This window comes from Choloepus didactylus, chromosome 20 (genome assembly GCF_015220235.1).
Source record: "Choloepus didactylus isolate mChoDid1 chromosome 20, mChoDid1.pri, whole genome shotgun sequence".
In the NCBI taxonomy this organism is placed as follows: Eukaryota; Metazoa; Chordata; class Mammalia; order Pilosa; family Megalonychidae; genus Choloepus; species Choloepus didactylus.
This window is the reverse complement of record NC_051326.1, coordinates 48,345,272-48,365,607: the sequence shown is the minus strand read 5'-3', so window position 1 is coordinate 48,365,607 and position 20,336 is coordinate 48,345,272. Positions and strand designations below refer to the sequence as shown.

Sequence of the window (20,336 nt, the reverse complement as noted above, 5' to 3'; positions counted from 1 at the left end):
AGGGTCCCCACTGGCCTCTGCATTGAAAAACTGAATGATCAATTTTCAGCCTTCATCTAAATCGACCTCTCAGAACTTTTTGATAAAGTGTATCACTCTTCATTTCTTTAACATGTTTGCACTTTGGCTTCCCATATAGGGCAGCATCATGATTTTCCCTATTTCATCAAATGCTCTTTTTTTGTCTTAATGATCCTGCTCTGCTTCCCAAAATCTAAATGTGGGCATTTTCTAGGGAACAGTACTCAGACTTTTTTTCTCTGTATGGAAATTGCCTTCCTAGATACTTACTTTTAATTGCCCCACTCTCAAGACCATGTATACACTATGACTCATAATTTTATATCTACAGCCCCAGTGTTACCCATCTCAAAAATTGGCTCTTCCATTAAACTAATTTCTCAAACCTAAATTTTGGAGTCATTCTGAAAGCCTCTCTTTCTTTAACAACTCACATTCAGTCCCACAGCATGACCTTTATAAAATGTATCTGGAGTCTGACCATTTGCCCTCCAATTGTATGATTGCTATCAAGGCAACACAACTAATATATGTTGGCATTGACATTAGAATCCATGTGGGCCAGACCCCAAATGCTTTGAACACAGCCATTTAATTTTCATTTGCCATTAAAATTTTTGCCTACTCTTTTACTTTTAACCTTGTGATTCCCCTCGTATTTGGCATTTCTCTTATAATAGCATATGGCTGTGTGCATGTGTCTGTGTGGTGGCAGGGATTGGAAAGGGGGAAGGCCAACTTTCTGACCCAATATGAGAATTCATTTTTTAGACAGGGAGAATTCATCCCTTTACATTTAATGTTACAATAAATTTAATTTATATAATGTGATAATGCATTAGATACCCATAGGTATTTGATCAGAAAACCAGAAAAATTACAGAATAGTTTAGTGGCAATTGCCTAGGCTCCTATCATTTTATTTTATGTTTTCTATTTTTATGTAATTTGTCTTATTTATTTTATATGATCTATATCATCCTTCTCTCACTCTTTCCATTTATCTTACTTTCCTACAAGCATTTTACAACTTCACTTAACATTTTATATATTGTTAAATTGTTAACATTAATCCACAGATAATCTTATTAAATATTTTCAGAAAGAAACTCGTGTTTTTGTTGTCATCCACCCTTAAAAGATGAAGGAAAGATTGCATTTACTCTAGTACCTTCTGGTAAGAAGTCATCCCCAAGCTTTGGTGAACTGTGGTGATAGGCTACAGTTGATAACTTCTACTGGTCATTACCAGCTGGGTGACATTATCAGACCCTCAAAATTTCTTCCACTTATTATCCATAACATTTCACTATGCTCACAATCTAGAGAGTTTCCTAGGGGTTTTCATTTCCTCATTCACATTGCATAAAGATATATTACATATGATCAATATTCTTTGAAATTTTTATGAGTTCTTGGCTTTAGTTTAAGTAAATTTACTTTTCTACTTTAATTCATTTGATTGATTTCTGTCAGAATTCCCCAGATGCGTTTTTGTATTTAAAGCTATTTCCTAAAGGTCCTCTGGATTTGATCTTAATACAGTCCTTCTACCTAGAAGCAACATCTGCACTTGGCATAAGTTCCTATTTTAGTATCTCATCAACTCTGTTTTAGCTTTCATATACATTGTATCCAACTTGCTTTATTGTCACTTCTGTTTGAAGTTAAGAAAATGTGTTTAGTCTTCAATCATTTACACTGAGGCACAGATATAATTTCCAACATCAATCACATTTTACTTCCTTAAGTAACTTAGATTTTCTGCTCTATGCAATTAGTTAATGTCCACTTAACTTTTACACAGATTTTGCCTAAAACACGAACAAGTTGTTGCTAGTGGAAAACCAAATGCTCCTTCACTTAACATTATAAGCTTTCATGCCATTCCCAAAATACTGCTAATTTTCTTAAGTTTGCATCATTCAATTTTGGTTGCTTTATATCCTCAGATAAATTAGTTTAATTTTTCCAGAAAAGTGATCCCTCTGTATAACCATTATTAATGGAATAACATAACATTATTAGTGCTTTTTGTTTTTCCTATTTATATTTATATTCATAATCATATTATATTTCTTTAAAATTCAAGCTAAGAAGCCATTCAAAAATAGGTGGTACAATTTTTTAAAGGTGGTTCATTCCCTTCACATGTTTTAAAATAATACTCATATAACAATATGTCTTAGTTGATTATCAGCTATCATTAAAATAGCCTTTGAAATAACAGTGGTAGCTGTTAGTTAATTTGAAGAAATACAATCATTGCTCTGCCCTCTAGCAGCATTTCATTTGGAAATGGTAGCTAGGATATAATCCCTGGCATATACATACCTAAATAGTAGTCAGATGATAATATAATTGTATGAAGCCCATTGGTGATTCCTAATATAGACTGTTAAAAATTCAGATAAGCTATGCTGTAATTATGCATGAAGCATGAATGCAACCAAAATATTCTATTATGCAGTTAATAAATGAAGATCGATTGATGAAGTTTATGTATTTAAGATATGAATTATTTTATTGCTATATATATAAGAGCTTAGTATATTGTTATAGTAGAAGTGAAATGATACAATTTTGAGAAAATCTGTTTTTGATATGTAGATCTGAAGTGTAACAGCTGTGTGCTTTTGAGACCCCCAGATTATGCCCCTATAAAATGAGGATAATCCATTCTCCCAGAGTTTTTATGAGGATTGGATAAAATATGACTGCAGCTGCCTTGCAAAGTGTGAGTGGCTAAGCTTATGATATACATAATTACTAGTGGATGAATGTCATCAATGAGATTGTAACGAAGTAATGAAAAACACCGCATGAATGGGTAAGAGACGAGCAGGAAATATGGGAAGTAAAAGAGCTCAAAGCAGCCTTAAGAAGTATGAAAATATTTTTGATCCAGATATGAACAGAAAAACATATAAAAGTTTCTAAGAATGGAAGAGCCAGGGAGAAAACTTTGGCAGTGAGTATTCCCAGAACAGAATGTCCAAAGTGTCACTCAATTGAGAAAGAGGCAGTTTGAGGTTACTGTGGAATGAGCCTGGATTTGGAAACAGATCAAAGGAAGAACCATGATGAGTTGAACGATCCCAAGGTTTGCTTCTTGGAAGGTGGTAGAGGAATAATGAGACCTAGGGAAATGCTTAAATCAATGATGAGAAAATAAAACTCCTTTGATCTGAATGAGCATGGGAATATTAAATGGAGCCATACTGGATGGATTCAAGGTCATGGGCTTACAGATAACAAACAAAGCAATACGGCTGAAAGAGACGGATTTCGGGCAATTTTCAACTTTCAGCACTCTACATTTGGGTTTCAGTGGATCCTTTTTTGGTTTTCTACGATCATGGAAATAACTAGAGGGAAAACTTTAGTTGTACTGCTAAAGGCTGGTTTCTTGCAAAATGATGTTCAATCATGGATACAGTACATCATAGACATATTATATAATTTTATATTATATAATATTATATATTATATAATTTTATAACTCTAACTTAAAGGTTTTAATTAACCCCCTTCCTAATTTTACAGATGAAATCAATCAAGCTGAGAAGGCTTAAGTCACTTATACAAAACACAAATGATCAATGACAGCACTGGAATGAGACTCTAAGTCCAAAGGTTCTGGCTCCATCCAATTGTTGCTGCATCAGGAATAAGGAAAAGATTCAAGGCCTGTATGTGACTGTGGAGAAGAGAATCAACCCTGAGATGCTTCTTAACATCGTGGCTGAGCACCATCTTTCACATGATTTTAGTGATAAAAGGTATGCTCTTCCCTGATACTATTTCTATTTCACATTAAAACAAACAAACAAATAAAAAACCCCACAAAAATCAAAAAAACAATGCTGAATTCTTTGAGGCATATAAATTTAAACTTCTCTATTTTATCATCCTTATAATTTAATCACTTTTTGCCACCAACCAGATAGTATTTAAAAAGCATTGCTTCTTGCCTTCAGTATATTTAAATAAACCCCAAATGATATTCCTTTATTTTTATAAATTAAATTATGTAATCAGAAACTATAGGTACATTCTGCTCTCTGGGACAGCAGAAAAAAATTTCTTTCTCAGTCATGTTGGGACGTTTTCAACTCTAATCAGTACTCCTCTGACAGATGCAATCATTAGGTATACTCTCTATCACATCAAACAGCAAAGGGAAGTTCTTCAATGATAAACCTGCTGCACATTTAATTAAAGTGCATTCCTGAAGATAAATGAAATGCTTTACATGATGTGTGCCCAATTGTGCCAAATGAAGCAGTGGTAAGAAAGGCCATCTACTTGGGTTGCAAACTGCTCAATTTGCTTTTCTTAATATGCGACTCACTCGCAACTGACAGACACAGCCTTTTTGATTCCCAAAAGATAAATGAATAGGTTCACTTGCCTTACAAAGTAAGATGCTCATTAGCATTCCATGCAGATCAGTTATGAGGCAAGCAGAGATAATTGGACATGTTCGTTTGTTAAGCGTTTAGAAATATGTAAATGAATGTCACACTGACCTCTTCTGATTGTTTCCTTTCCTTAAATCCCTTTACCTTTTAAATATCATCTCAAAATAGTTTTCTGAACATTCAAATACTTTGTGATTTGCTATTTATTAAAAAATTTTTAATAATGAAATCTTTTTCAAAACAACATTTTCAGATCAGTGAATAAAAATATTAATAAATAAATGTCATATAAGAAGTGGAAAATGAATATTATCAATCAGTTTATCATTGGTATGAATAATTCTGCCACCTAAAACTAGAAAAGACTTGATGAACAGATTTTTCCAATCCCCTGGTGTTAAAAATCTCAAAACCAAGATTTTTATGGGTACAAGGACATCAGAAATGATCTATTGACTAGTCCAACCACTTTGCTTTACATATTACCAAATAGAAGTCTTGAGAATTTTGTAATTTGCCTATAGACAAAAACAAGTGGCAAAGCTCTGAAAAGAATTTTAGATCTTCTGATACTCTCATAAGTTTTCTTTGTATTCATGTTGATTCATTTAAAGTAATTGTCCTTATTTCTAAAACTGTTAACCTGCCTTCACCACTTTTATCTCTATTAAATTATGCAATACTAAACAGAATTAGTTCAATTGTGGGCCAAATCCCAGACCTACCTCTCACAATTACATTGCCAAACCCACACCCCTTTTCCCCCTAAGTCTCACTTCTCCCAAACACACACGTATTCACATTTACACAACACATGACAAGGAGAACATGTTTATTTCAATTTAATCACTGAATGGTCCAGTGATTCCTGAAGTATGAACCATGGAACTGGTCATTTATGTGGCTCCTCAAACTTACGTAAGGTTTTTAAATACCTTACAGATTCCTATGGAAAGTAATTTTGAGATATTGGGAGACACTCATCTGTACTCTGATAACACTTGATATTTATACGGAAAAAAATCAATGTTCAGAATTCTTAATTACCCATGAGGACCTCCAAGACTTCTATTTTATGCTTGCCATATAGTGACCACAAATCAAGGAGAACACACTTCAGAGGCTGGGCTTTTTCTCTTTTCCCCAACTCCCCATCTCCTTCCTTCTCCTACTCCCTTTACCTCTCCTTTGCTTCCTTTTTCCTTTACTTCATTTCTGAAAGTTCACCATGTGCAGCTATTTGTGGAAACACCTACAAAGAATGATGGGACTACTTCAAAAGAACAGAGTCCCATAGTATATTCATGTTTCCTGTCATCATCATCTTTGATTTGCTCAAAACATCAGCTGGGGAAATCCTTGCCCAAACTATGGATGTGTCTTGCTATAAGTTAGGCATCCTCAAGCCCCTTTCACAGATCAGTAGTTAGAACTATAAAAAAGAGGATACCCCATCAGTTTGAAGAGCTTATAAACATGTTCTTTAAGCTAATTTTTGTTTGGCATTGTGCTCAGGCTTAATACCAAAAACACACTGTCTGTAGCACAATATCCCAGCTGCTGTTTCTGGTTCTGGGATTTTAAATGTGTGGGAAAATGCAAGCTAATAGGGAAAAACATCATGGGCTTTATTTCAGACGGACATTTTGTCCGTATAAATGTGAACAAGTGGTCCGACCTGTGTTTGCCTCAAAATCCTCACGTGTGAAATGAGGGGTTGGACTGACTAGCTCCTCACTAAGGTCCTTTTCGTCTCTCACTTGTTTTAAACACTTTCAAGTCCGAAAGATATGACAGATTTTCTCTCTGCTCTGATTCGATGATCATATAGGTCACAAGGAAATAGTATTTGCTCCTAAAATTCTTTTTTTACTAGATAACACTGTTTCATTTATTTAAAAAAGAAATAGATGAAAAAGTCAAAGAAAATGCCCATAATCAGTTGATGCATTTTAATGTCTCCCCCTTTTTTAACAAGGCTAGTGTTTTTTTCCCTTTAAATATGTAATTCAAATATAAGATTTTTTTAACTAATTAATTGACTTTCTTCCCTCAAGATCACAATCAGGCCTGCATTATCTTCAGTTGCCCCTGATAAGTTCATATTCTTAAAGTATAACGTGCAAGTATTATTGGGGACTTTTTTAGAATAATATTTTAGAAGATAATAATCACTTTCACATGATATTAGTATATCTGAGCAATACACGATTTTATGCCATGTGATTGCAATGGATATTTATGTATTTTATGTTGGTTTCTACTCTTTTGGTTAGGTCATCTGAGCTGTTCTTTACTGTATGTGATCTTTGATAGCATTCTTCATAAACTTCTTGGTGAACCCTAAGCTTTATACGTGAAATCTCAACACAGTGGAAAAAATACTGTATGTCACCATTTAGAAATCTTATAATAATTCTGTTCAATCACGGTTTTAAAAGTAACCTTGTGTCAGGCTGAGGATGCTTTAACTTTGCAGGAATATTAGTCTTAGTAGGAGGGTTCTTGTAAAAGAATCATCTTAGGGGGAATTAAAAGTTTATTGAATGGATTGAATTCAAGGAAATAAGGCAATTACAAAGAAAAAAATAAATCCTTTCTCTCAGTGATTCTCCTAAGGAAGCTGAGAAAGGCTATATCAAAACCTACATCAGAGGATGATAAAATACCATGAAATGCATCAAATGATCAACTAAAAAGTCCTTTCTAAGCTAATAAAACATTGAAGGTATTTGTAACAATAAAAATACTTCAGAACACAGTAATGTTTTAACAAGAAGCAAAAAAGGAAACTTAGTCCAGAAAGACTAGGAATATTATATGTGATCTCTCACAAGATTCTGGCTAAACTGACCACTCTTTGTCCCTTCCACTTGATTAATATGTTTTTACTTCTTTATGTTATCAGATGACCTCAGTAAGTAGATTACAAACCATGGAATATAACTGTGTTCTTTGTAGAACATGCACATGTGAGCACATTCACACACTTAATGTTTATTTAATTAAATATCTTAAGTAGGTCATATATTCTCAGGGCAGACTCAATGTTCATCTTTCTCCAATGTCTTATACAATTGTTTTTTTATGTTTGTGTTGGATTATCTTTTATCAACTTGGTAATACTTGAACCCCGCTAAGCAACCATCCTCCAGGCTTTGCTCCCCCCACATCCTTTTCTGTTGCATGCCATTCCACAATGTCAGGGAGATGTTAAGTCTAACGAAAAGGCCAGGCCAGTTTACCCAGAAACCAGAAACAAGCAGCTTCAGATGAGGAATTCTCAGTGGCAGGGCCCCTTCCCCCTGAGGCTGATAAAACCAGATGAAAACAGTATAGATTCTTTTCTCTTCTCCGGCACGAGGTGGGGCATGTGGAGCTGCCAACTACCAACCCCAACCCAGAGCAGTTTTCAGCCACACCAGGAGACTGACAGTGATGGGACTTCTTCCCTGGCTCTTTTGGACTCATTGTGCTGTAAAAGTGACAAGGAGATTTCCCTTTTCTGGACTCATTTTTTCTCTGCAATGAAGGGATCATTTTCTGGAAGTTTCTGTTGTGCCCTGAACCTGTGTTCCTGTGACCCACTGTTGTAGCAACTCACTCCACAGTAGAAACAGTGTCACCATTCAAGTCTTGAAAGATGGAGAGGAGGTGATTTTTACTACATTCAAATTCAACTTCTTTATATAGCCAACATTTCCATGCAAAAAGCAAATGAATTATCAATAATGACAGTGCATTATTTAAACAGATGGGACTCCAATTACAACTGCTGTCCCAGATGTGTTCTCTTTGCTAGAACAAATAAAAAACATTGGTATACAATTTTTAATATGGCAATGCTTATGTTTTTAAATTATTTTATTTATTTTATTTTATTTTATTATTTATGTTTATTGAATGTAATCTATAGCTTACCTCCTTCCTGAAACTCAAGATACTGTTATCTACAAGATAACCTATAACCCTCTTTCCTGTTGACTACAATCGATCCCCTCCTATGATCACAAGACCCTGGCTCCCACATTTATGCTCTCAAAACCACTGGAATGTCTTTGTCCTAATCCTTAGAAACCACTCCCTGGCACCCCCTGCCTTTGCAGAGTATCTTCACGTTGAGCTCTCAACCCACCGCCATTCAGAGCAGTTGACTTCCCATCCTGTAGGTAAACCCTCAATAAAAGCTCGGATCTCAGAACGTGTCCAGTGCTTTCTTTAGTCCTTCGGCTGCGAAAGCCCCTTGGGCCATGACAAAGCTTCAGCTCACTCTTAGGAAAACTCTTTTCACAAATGTGAAATGGAATAGATTGTTTTGTGATATAGTTTCTATAAATGGAGATTACAGCATTGAGCTATTGCTCAGAACAGATAATCCCTAAAATTCCTTTCCACTCTGGGAATATATGCTAATTTTTAATGCACTGATTAACATTATTTCTAAATGTTTTAAAATTCAAAATCACTTGACCTGAAGGTAGGAACTGTCATAAGGTCTGGTGATAATAAAAGTTGCTAAAAATGACTAAAATGTGCATGAAAAAAGGGCTAATTTGAATTTTAAAAGGAGGCTAATAAGCCATGAAATGAGTTAGTACATTTAAATGCAGGGCTATTCTTATCAATGATTTTCATAGTTCCTAAGGACATAAACAGAGATATTAGACTAAAAGTAATATTCTATTGCAATACCTTAATTTAACATTTGAGATGCCTGTGTTTAATTCTGGCCGTACTGTAGAAAAATGAAGGAAAATTCCATGAACTTTCATTCTGAGATACCCTGAGGTCATTACAGAACAGAATACAGATCCTGCTCTCAAACTAATTAGATGATGATTTTGAGTTCTTAGAACAGGGAGCAGAGTGGTAAGTATCACTCTTTAGTGTGAGAGGCTCAAATTGGTTCCAGCAGGCATACTTCACAAACTGAGTAAAATGATTATCTACTGGGAACCATCAGCTCCTTCAGCCACTTCCTCATATTATCTCACAAACTTCTATAGCTTTACATCAATTGAGTGATCATCATCCATATTTCTCTTCTTGTGAATGGTGACATATCTCAGAATTGGCCCAGTAAATTTATGGATATGTTACTTACTCTCTGCTGTAGCTGACATAATATTCCATAATGATGTGGATTAAAAACACACAGATTTATTAAAAAGGAGAAATGAGCTACATATTGTTATTATGAAGTAGTAAGATTTTTCCAAATTGGAAGAAAGTAAACAGAGTAAATCAAATTTATTTTGTGGACATGAGTCTTGAAATTAAGTTTTACATTAAAAAGGAATCTTTTTACATTGACCACAAGTGGCTTTTTTTTTTAATTTGATAAGATGTGGATTTACAGAAAAATCATGCACAAAATTCAGGGTTTCCACATATCACCCCATTATTAGCACCTTGCATCGTTGAGTAAACCTCTTAAAATTGGTGAAAGCAGATTTTATCAATGTACTATTAACTATAGCCCCGGTTTACCTTAGGGTTCACTGTTTGTGTTGTCCAGTCCATGATTTTTTTTTAATTTATTGTAAAATTTAAAAAAATGATCTTTAATATGCTCAAAGAGATGAAGGAAAATACAGAGGAAAAAAAAAAACCCTAAAGGATATCAGGAAAATCATGAATGAACAATATGAGAATCTCAATATAGAGACAGAAAGTTTAAAAAGGAGCCAAACAGAACTACTGTAGTTGAAAACCATACTAACTGCAGTGAAAAATTCCAAGGAGGGTTTCAACAGAGGCTTGGAGCTGGCAGAAGAAAGTATCAGCCAACTGTAAGACAAGACAATTTAAATGTCAGGCTGAAGAGCAGAAAGAAAAAAGAATTAAAGAATTATAAATAGCAAAAATAGCCTAAGTGACCTATGGGACTCCATCAAGAGTACTAATGTATGCTTTGTGGAAATCCCTGGAAGAAAAAGAGAAACAAGGAAAGAAAGTATATTAAAAGAAATAAGAGAACTTCCAAAACTTAGCAAAAGACGTGAATATACACATCGAAGAACCCCAGAGAACATCAGACAGGAAAAACTTGAGGAATAAAGCAATCTGTCACATACTGAACAAACTGTCGAATGCAAAGGAAAGAGTTTGGAAAGCTGGGAGAGAAAGGCAACACATTATGTACAAGAGAGTCCCAATCAGATTAAGTTTCAATATCTCATTAGAAACCACGGAGGCAAGGCACAAGTAGATTGAAATACTTAAAGTGCTGAGAGAAAGCAATCACAAACCATGAATTTTAATATCTGGTAAGATTTACTTTCAAAATTGAGGGAAAGATGAAGACATTCCCAGGTAAACAAAAGCTGAGAGAATGTATTACCACTAGACCTGCCCTAAAAGCAATGCTAAAGAGCATTCTTCAGACTGAAGGGGAAGGACACTAGACAGTGGTTCAAAGCAGCACAAAGAAGTGAAGACCTCACTAAAGGCAGCCACATGGGTAAGTATAAATGCTAGTACTATTGTACTGTATTTTTTGATATGCAACTCCACTTTTTACTTCCTAAAGGTGCTAAAATGCAAATCCAAATTAGACATACAATGTACAAATATATAATTTGTAACAAGTACAAAAAAAAGTGGGGGATGGAGGGGTTTAGGATGACTGCATATGTATGCTATTGAAGTAAAGTTGGCATCAAATCAAATATGATTGTTACATATTTGGGATGTTAAATTCTAACCCCATGCATTGTACATTAACCAGTATGAGATTTTAATAGACCAGTTTCAATAATGGACAGAATATTTAGACAGAAGATCAATAAGGAAATAGGAGTCTTGCAAGATACTCTAAACCAGCTGCACCTACAAAGCCTATATAGAACAATTCACCCAATAGCAATAGAATATACATTCTTGAGTGCAAATGGATCATTCTCTAGGATAAAGCATATCTTTGTTCACAAAACAAATCTCAATAAATTAAGAAAAATACATTGAAAGGCATTTTTCTTTTAGAGTTAACTGAAATTAGAATTTTCTCTGAGAAATGAGGGGCTAAATGAAATGATTGGTGAGGTTTTTACAAATTTAACAATTTTTATGAACTTGAATTCGAAAAATTGAGATTATATGTTTCAACAGTTTTACTATCATTTCTTTTGCAGTCACAAATGAATGTGGACCTACAATTCGATAATTTGGTTCAGAAAGGTATATTTTTATCAGTCAAATACTGGAATAGCTCCAATTGCATGTTTACTCCTCATTTACTCAAATAATTTGTCCCTTGGAGGAACAATTTTACTTACTCTTGGCTAGGATGCAAGAGATAAAGGATGCTTTATCTCTTTTTCAATTATTATGTTTTCTCACCTGAAGAAAGAAAAATTTGCAGAAATTTGAAACTAATGTAAATATTGCTAAGAATCAGAAAGCAGATATAAGAACACTTTTCTCTATGTGAACAGAAATTTGAGATTGCAGGTTCCTTGTAGCCAAGGGATACGTCTCATTTGCAAATCTTTTCCCCCATGCCTTGCACATACTGAAAGCTCAATAATATGACTTGAATGAACAAATGCATGAATAAATGAATAGCACACTTTGAAGTAATTCTTCCTTTAGTACAAATTATTACATATGGTATGTAATGGTTTCATTGAAATTCAAAACATGGTATGCAGATCTGATGACCTTTTGGAACCTTTGGCTGTTTGCTTTGATTGGAACTAAAAATTGGCACATTGAAAACAATAACCACTGGCAAATAAGTAACTGAGTGGATGCATACCTATTAATCTTCATACAGGATGTTAACATATTAAAAGTATACTTAAATTTTGCTTTCATATGCAGACTAAAACTCCCTGTTAAGGACTCTAGTGGAGACTGTGCTTTGGTGCCCCACCTCTCCACCACTGCATTGCTGACTATCCTTGACTTCTTGGGATGCCCGGCCACTCTCCACATGGAGGTCTCTGCACACTGTACTGCTCTTCCCGGCATTCCGTTTCCCTCCTTCTTCATCTCATTCATCAAGATCCAGCTTAAATGTCACCTCCAACTTTGCCCCCTATCCCACAGGCAAAGTCACCTTTTCTGTGTTTCCACTCTGCTTTGTTCACGTACTTCCTGGCCCTCAGCCACACTGTATTAATATACTGTAGGGCTTCTCTTGACCTAACTGTCAAAATTGATTAAAGACCAAATGTTTTATTTTATCCATCTTTGCATCTCTAGAACCTACACCAGATGATTCTTGACAAAAGTACATTTTCATGGAAGGAATGATGGAGGGAATGCATTTTTTTCTCAGATTTTTACAAATCATTTGTAATCATTAGAGCTATGTATTATGTGACATCCTTCAAGATATCCATTTTTCACACAAAATATCCTAATTTAAGCCAAAGCATAACACAGACATTAACACCATTATAGCAGTGAGGGTCTAGGGACTGGAAAACTTCTGGCAGATTCTATATTTACCACTGTCAATAATTATCCAGGTAATCTATGTGAACCCACTCCCTGAATTTCAATTTTCTCATCTTTAAAATAGGCATAATGAAATCTACCTTATATAGTATTTGTGAAGATCTATAGACACTAATACTTGTAGTGTCTAGCACAGTACATGATATATAGCAAGCATTTATAAAGATTATTTTTATGGTTACTACATCATTTATGCTTGTCTTTCCAATTCTAAAACTCTGTATCTGTGAATACGTGCAGTGATATATAAATTTAGACAGAAAAATAATTTAAATAAAAGAATAATTTTCATATTTAAACAGAAAACAATTTAAAATATAATACACTTACCACTTCTTCATGAGTTGCATTTTCTACGTTAATGCCATTCACCTGAATAGATAACAAATTAAGAATTTTAAGGGTAGCAATTAAGTAATGTATATTTAAAATAAAAATTAAAAAATTTAAGTACTAAAGTTTAAAATACTAACCTGTATAACAGCATCTCCTATGAACAACATTCCTGTTTGGTCAGCTGCAGGGTTGCAAAAGTGGCAAGTATTAAGAGAGATTTTAAATGACATCATACCTTGTTCTTAAGGCAGTTGTTTATGCATAGATTTTGCATGAAGTGAAATAGCTTTTGTGTGTGTGCATGTGTGTGTCTGTGTGTTTGTAAAAATGCCAACCACAAAGCAATAGGCAGCCAACCCGTAAAGCTAAATAGATTGCTAATTTTAAACACACTAAGAGAGTTACTTTCCAGACACGGAAGACTTGTTTAATATGAAATACAAATGTCACTTTCTGCTAGTGAAGGATTTCATTACCTTAGGTGGAAAATATGATTCACATTTTTCATTAAATTGATACAATAAAATAAGAATTCCTAAAGTCACTTATCATTTTGCCCTTTCTCTCCTGAACAAATTTACACAGATTGCTTTAATTAAAGAATTGTGCCTAGAATATTAAAGAAAAAAATGAACTACTATGTATTATAAAGTTTGAATATAATTTCTGTAGCTTTATTACCACTTAACCTTTTTTATTTTCATAGATTCAGAGAGAATTCTTTGCAATAGGACTGAACAAATTTCTACAAAGTGTAGACCAATTTAATTCATTTTTGCCTTCATATAGATTTGTCTTAGTTTTATAAGTCTGGTTAATATTGGTAAACAATCAATAACCTGTTCTTTGAATATGGAATGCCTTTTAAAAACTATATATAAATTTACTGTAAATAGTCAACATTATTTCTAGTCATTAAGAAGTGTTAAATTTTGTTGAAAAAAATATAGCCATTATGTAACTATATGTTATGCTACTGATTTTAGGGCAAACTCTAGTAAAATTCTCATACATAAGTCTTAAAACTGAACAGAAGAGCTTCCATGACTCCTTTCAGTGTGTCCTTTTCTCTTCGTCTCTCTTAATAATTTAAATATATCTTGAATTCTCTCTCTCTCTTCTTATTTGTGTTTTCCTCCACCATCCTCTTAGAATATAAGAGGAAGGGGCCACTCTGATTCCCATTTATTAAGCCTGGAATATCATGCCCTGTGCTTGGTCTTAGGAAGCATTACAACCTTGACTTTTAAAGGGCTCAAAGTCCACTGATTGAAATGGATAAGTGAAATTACATATACCATAACTGAGATATTATAGATTATATACTATATAAATTATCTATGATAAATCCACATGCAAATAGCTATAATAATAATAGAAGAGAGGAAAGAATAGTGTTCTGAAGAACTCATATGCAGGATACTCAATTCTGTGAAGGTTGGTTGGGGGGGATCCGTAAAAAGTTACACAGAAGACATTAAGCTGTGCCTTGAATTCAAGATAAAGAAGAAAAGGAGGAAACCACACATGCAATGAATTGGAAAGTCTGAAACAGTTGAGAGAGGCATGGGATGGAGCAGAAGAGGTAGGCAGAGAGAGGTTATTGGGGAACCTGAAGCCATGGCCTAAAAGTCCTCTAAGACCATGGTGAGGACTGTGGATTTTCTTTTAGTGGGAAACTGGATCCATCAGAGCCTTTGCATAATATTTGAGCTCCCATTTAGAGACCCGCACATATTAGCCAGGCAGTACATTTTAGTTGAAGGAAACCTTTATCTAGTTTCTCCAGCAACGCCACAAAAAATGACCCATATCGATGTGTTTGTTAGCTGAGATGGTAACGAATTCGACCTATCTCATATCTGACTTTGGTTGGTTCTGGATATTCAGATATGGAGTTCTAAGTGTTTGAGTAGTGGGGCATTTATTTGAAAAAAATTATACAAATCTATTAAATAGAAACATATATTTGTGCTTATATATAGTTATTTCAAGTTTATATGTGATCTGATCTAGTTTAAAGATTTGTCTCAAGGTCTACACCTCTGATGGTTCCCTGCCTAGAATATTCTACCTGCTCCTGCCTGACCTGAGTTTATCTAGTTCATCAGTTCTTGGCATAGATGACATCTCCACGGAGCACTCCCTGATACCCAAAGGCAGAGATAAATTCTATAGCAAAGTGCTTCTGTACTGCTGTATCATATACACTGTAGCATTTATCAACATGTGTAATTCTGGATGACCTTGACTGCTGCTTCCAATGGCCTCTAAGCTCCTGGATCAATCATTGTGACTCTGTTTGGGGCACTATTACATGTCCAAGGCCTCAGCATAGTGCCTGGTTCCCTGCAGGTATTCAATAAATACTTGTGGGTAAATAAAGGCATGGTAAAGGAGAATAAAATTAAGAGTAACTCAAAAGGGGAACATAACATGCAGTAATTTACATGGTGTTTTAAGATACAAATGTAACTATTATACCTAAAATGATATTAAGAAAGTTTGGTTTTCTCAATAAAACTGATTTTCTCCCTAAGCATAATTGTGCATTTAATTTGTAGTATCCCCGTATTTATGTGACACAAATAGAAATATGTTTGCCCCCATAGTCCCTAAACAGTATTTTTAAATCTCCTTTACCTAAAAGCACAAGAATTAAAAAACAAAACAAAACAAAACAAAAAAATGAACTAAAATGAGATAAGCCTAAACCTCTAAGGGGAGCAATGCCCCAAAGGTTCAGTAATATTGTAATATTGGGTCCTATAGATTATGGATTCAAAATGTATCTCTAATCCATCTAAATAGCCACTGACATGATTTTAGCACAAACTTCTGTCAGCCATTGTCCAGGCTATTGGATCAGCCTTCTAACTGAGCTATCTACTTTTACTCTTCATTTTGGGCCATATTTTCCATGTTGGGGTCAGTGTGATTTCTTAAAATACAAACCACATCATAACACTCCCTCACTTAAAACCCACTGGTGGCTTCCTATCTGAGATAAAATTTTAAATTTTAGTGTTATCTACAAGGGCCACAGGATTTGCTCTAGTTTGTCAGTTTGTTCATTGTGCACCAAGCTACTTTATCTTGTAAAGATCCTCAAAGCACTATGCTCCTTCTACTTAAGCACCTTGGACTAAGCTGTTAGCTATGTCTGGAATGCTTTTCGTCACATCTGTGCCAGGCTAACCCCTAATCATTTCTTCAGGTCCATCTGCAAATACAACTTTTCTCATAGATGCTGTTCTTTAACTCTTAATTGAAATTATACTTCCCTACTGTACACTCCCATAGCTCCTTGTATATTTCCTACATTAGAAAAGTTTTGGGTTTACCAAACAATCATGCATAAAATATAGGATTTCCATAAGCCACCTTGCATTGGAGTGGAACATTTGTTACAATTGATAAAAGCATATTTTTATAATTTTACCCTTAACTATAGTCCATGGTTTAACAAAACTCACTGTGTAGTGCAGTTTCAAGGTTATTTTTTAAATTTTTATTTTGTTATGATATATCCAGCCTAACCTTTCCCCTTCCAACCACATTCAGAAATACATTTCAATGCTGTAAATTATGTTCACAAGGTTGTACTACCATCATCACCATCCATTACCAAAACATTTATGTCATTCCAGATAGGAACCCTGTAAATTTTAAGCCTTAACTTCACATTCCCTATCCTCACCCCATCCTCTGGTGAACTATAGTCTAGATTCTTACTCTGAGAGTTTGCTTCTATTAATTATTTATCATCAGTGAGATCACACAAGATTTGTCCTTTTCTTCTGCCTTACTTCACTCAACATGATGTCTTCAAGGTTCTCCATGCTGTTGCACGTATCAGGACTTCATTCCTTTCTACAGCTTAATAATATTCTATCTGTCTATCTGTCTGTCTACCTATCTATCTATCTATCTATCTATTACATTTTATTTATCCATTCATCAGTTGATAGACACTGGAGTTGCTTCAACTTTTGGCAATTGTGAATAATGCCACAATTAACATCAGTATGCAAATATCTATCTGAGTCCCTGTTTCTGATTCTTTCAGGTATATACCTAGTAGTGGAATTGCTGGTTCATATGGTGTGCCAGTTTGAAAGTATTATGTCCCCCAGAAAAAGCCATATTCTTTGATACAATCTTGTGGGGCAGACATAATAGTGGGGATTAAGTTGGAACGTTTGGATTAGGTTGTTTGCATGGAGATGCGCCCCACCCAACTGTAGATGATAACTGATGGGATATTTCCATGGAGGCATGGCCCCACCCATTCAGGGTGGGCCTTGATCAGTGGAGCCATATAAACGTGCTGACTCAAAAAGACTGAACTGATTGCAGCTATGAGTGACGTTTTGAAGAGGAGCAAGCTTGCTAGAGAGGAACATCCTGGGAGAAAGCCATTTTGAAACCAGAACTTTGGAGCAGACGCCAGCCACATGCCTTCCCAGCTAACAGAGATTTTCTGGACGCCATTGGCCATCCTCCAGTGAAGGTACCGGATTACTGATAAGTTACGTTGGACACTTTATGGCCTTAAGACTGTAACTGTTTAGCCAAATAAACCCCATTTTATAAAAGCCAATCCATCTCTGGTGTTTTGCATTCTGTAGCATTAGCAAACTAGAACATACGGTAATTCTATATTTCTTTCTGAGGAACTGCCAAACTGTCTCCCAGAGTGGCAGCATCGTTTTACATTTCCACCAGCAATTACTGTTCCTACATTGCCATATCCTCTCCAAAACTTGTAATTCTCCATTTTTAAAAAAAGCAATCTAACAGTGTGAAATGGTATCTCATGGTTTTGATTTGCATTTTCCTGATGGTAAATGATGTTCATCATCTTTTCATGTGCTTTCTGGCCATTTGTATATCTTCTTGGGGAGATGCCTATTCAAGTCTTTTGCCCATTTTTTAATTAGGTGGTTTGTCTTTTTGTTGTTAAGTTGAAGGGTTTTTTTATATGTTCTGCATATTAAGCATTATCAAAATGTGGTTTCCAAATATTTTCTCCCATTGAGTAGATTATCATTTTACTTTTATGATAGTCTTTTAGGCACAAAAAATTCTTAATTTTGAAGAGATCTCTTTTATCTATTGTTTCTTTTACTGCTTGTGCTTTGGGCATCAAGTCTAAGAAACTATTGCCTAACACAAGGTTCTGAAGAAGCTTGGCTACATTTTTTTCTAGGAGGTTGGTAATTCTGGCTCATACATTTTGGCCTTTGGTTCATTTTCGTCCATTTTTATATGAGGTGTGAGAAAGAGGTCCTCTTTTTTTTTCTTTTTTTTTGCAAATAGAGACCCAGTTTTCCCAATAACATTTGCTGGAGCCTATTTTTACCTAACTGAGTGGTCTTTGCACCCTTGTCAAAAATCAGTTGGCCACTCTCTCTAACTGAGCCACCTCGACAGGTGAACTCACTGCCCTCTCCCCTACATGGAATCCAACTCCCAGGTGTGTAAATCTCTCTGGCAACGCAGGATATGATTTCCGGGGATGAATCTGGAAGCAGCATCGTGAGATTGAGAATATCTTCTTGACCAAAAGGGGGATGCAAAATGAGACGAAATACTTTCAGTGGCTGAGAGATTTCAAGTGGAGTTGAGAGGTCACTCTGGTGGACATTCTTATGCAGTATATAGATGACACCTCTTAGGTTTTAATGTATTGGAATAGCTAGAAGGAAATACCTGAAACTATCAAACTCCAACCCAGTAGTCTGGACTTCTGAAGATGATTGTATGATAATGTAGATTACAAGGGGTGACAGTGTGATTGTGAAGGCCTTGTGGATCACACTCCCTGTCTAGTGTGTGGATGGATGGGTAGAAAAGTGGGGACAAAAACTAAATGACAAATAGGGTGGGATGGGGGGGGATGGTTTGGGTGTTCTTTTTCTACTTTTATTTTTTACTCTTATTCTGATTCTTTCTGATGTAAGGAAAATGTTCACAAATAGATTGTGATGTGATGAATGCTAATTATACAATTGTACTGTGAACAGTTGATTGTATACCATGGATGATTGTATGGTATGTGAATATATTTCAATAAAATTGAATTAAAAAAAAAATCAGTTGGCCAGCCTCTTGCCTTTCACCCCTCTTTTCTTATGAGAATGCCCATGTCTTTTCACATGCATAGCCAATAAACTTTCTGTCTGCTTACTCTATGCCATGCTGTGCCCTTGAATTTTTTCTTGCCGCATGTCCAAGAATGTGGACCCAAAATCTGCTACTTCTTTCGGCAAGCCAGTGAGGAGACACTTCTCTCCAGTCGCCCAGACTAGTAAGTCATGGCTGTTGACTGGGAGGCTTGACCACGTGCTTTCGCTTTTTCTTCTCACTTGGCTCATTGCTATTTTCTCCTATGTCCTCATGCAACTTTGCATCTATAGGAATCTAGGGGCTCTGATCCAGATCCCCCATGATGTAAACTTGGTCAACTCCGAGCCTCTGGATCCCTCCTGAGAGTGGCAGGTGCCCATCTCCATGCTGCGCAGATCCCAGAAGGCTCAGGGCAGTGGGTGATACAGTCCTTGGGACCTGATTGGGGGCTTCTCCCTGTGTCAAGCAGGAGTTCAATGAGATCCAAATCAAGTCCCCCATTTTCCTTTATCTCTCTCTCTCCTTGGTTCTCTGAGACTCCTCCACACTCTCTCCTTTCCCCTCCTCTGGGGACGACCTCTTGTTCCTCACCTCCTAAGAAGATTTCCTTGCCACGCAGACCCTTTCTCCTGTTGAATCTGTTTGTCTTTTCACCTCTTTGAGAGATGTCCTCTCCACTGCCTCCATGAGAATCTCCTTTTTCCTCTATCTGGCTTTCAATGCCTTCTGAGACATCCCATCTTTTGTAACACAGGATTTGGGGCTAAGGATTTTCATAGCAAACAAGGTATTGTCTTTAATATGCTAGGGAGTCACCTCTGGTCTATGCTCGTGGGACTTGAGTGTTTTCCAGCAGGAGTGTCTCTCCTCCAGGCCTTGATCATTTAGTCTCTATTGAAACCTACTGCAGCAGAATTTAAAGCTTTCTTCTTCTGCAGCATGCTCACTTTTTAGCCG

General features: G+C 35.6%; 1 protein-coding gene across 4 annotated transcripts in view; it reads right to left on the bottom strand.

Annotated features, from left to right (window-relative positions):
- SNTG2 (syntrophin gamma 2) overlaps nt 1-20,336 on the bottom strand; it is a 509,625-nt gene that overhangs the window by 259,569 nt on the left and 229,720 nt on the right. For all 4 annotated transcript variants that reach the window (XM_037813401.1, XM_037813404.1, XM_037813402.1 and 1 more), the window contains exons 5-6: nt 13,385-13,428; nt 13,242-13,283 (exon numbers count right to left, since the gene is read on the bottom strand). In XM_037813401.1, the coding sequence (XP_037669329.1) occupies nt 13,242-13,283; nt 13,385-13,428 (86 nt within the window). The remainder of the gene's footprint in view (nt 1-13,241; nt 13,284-13,384; nt 13,429-20,336) is intronic.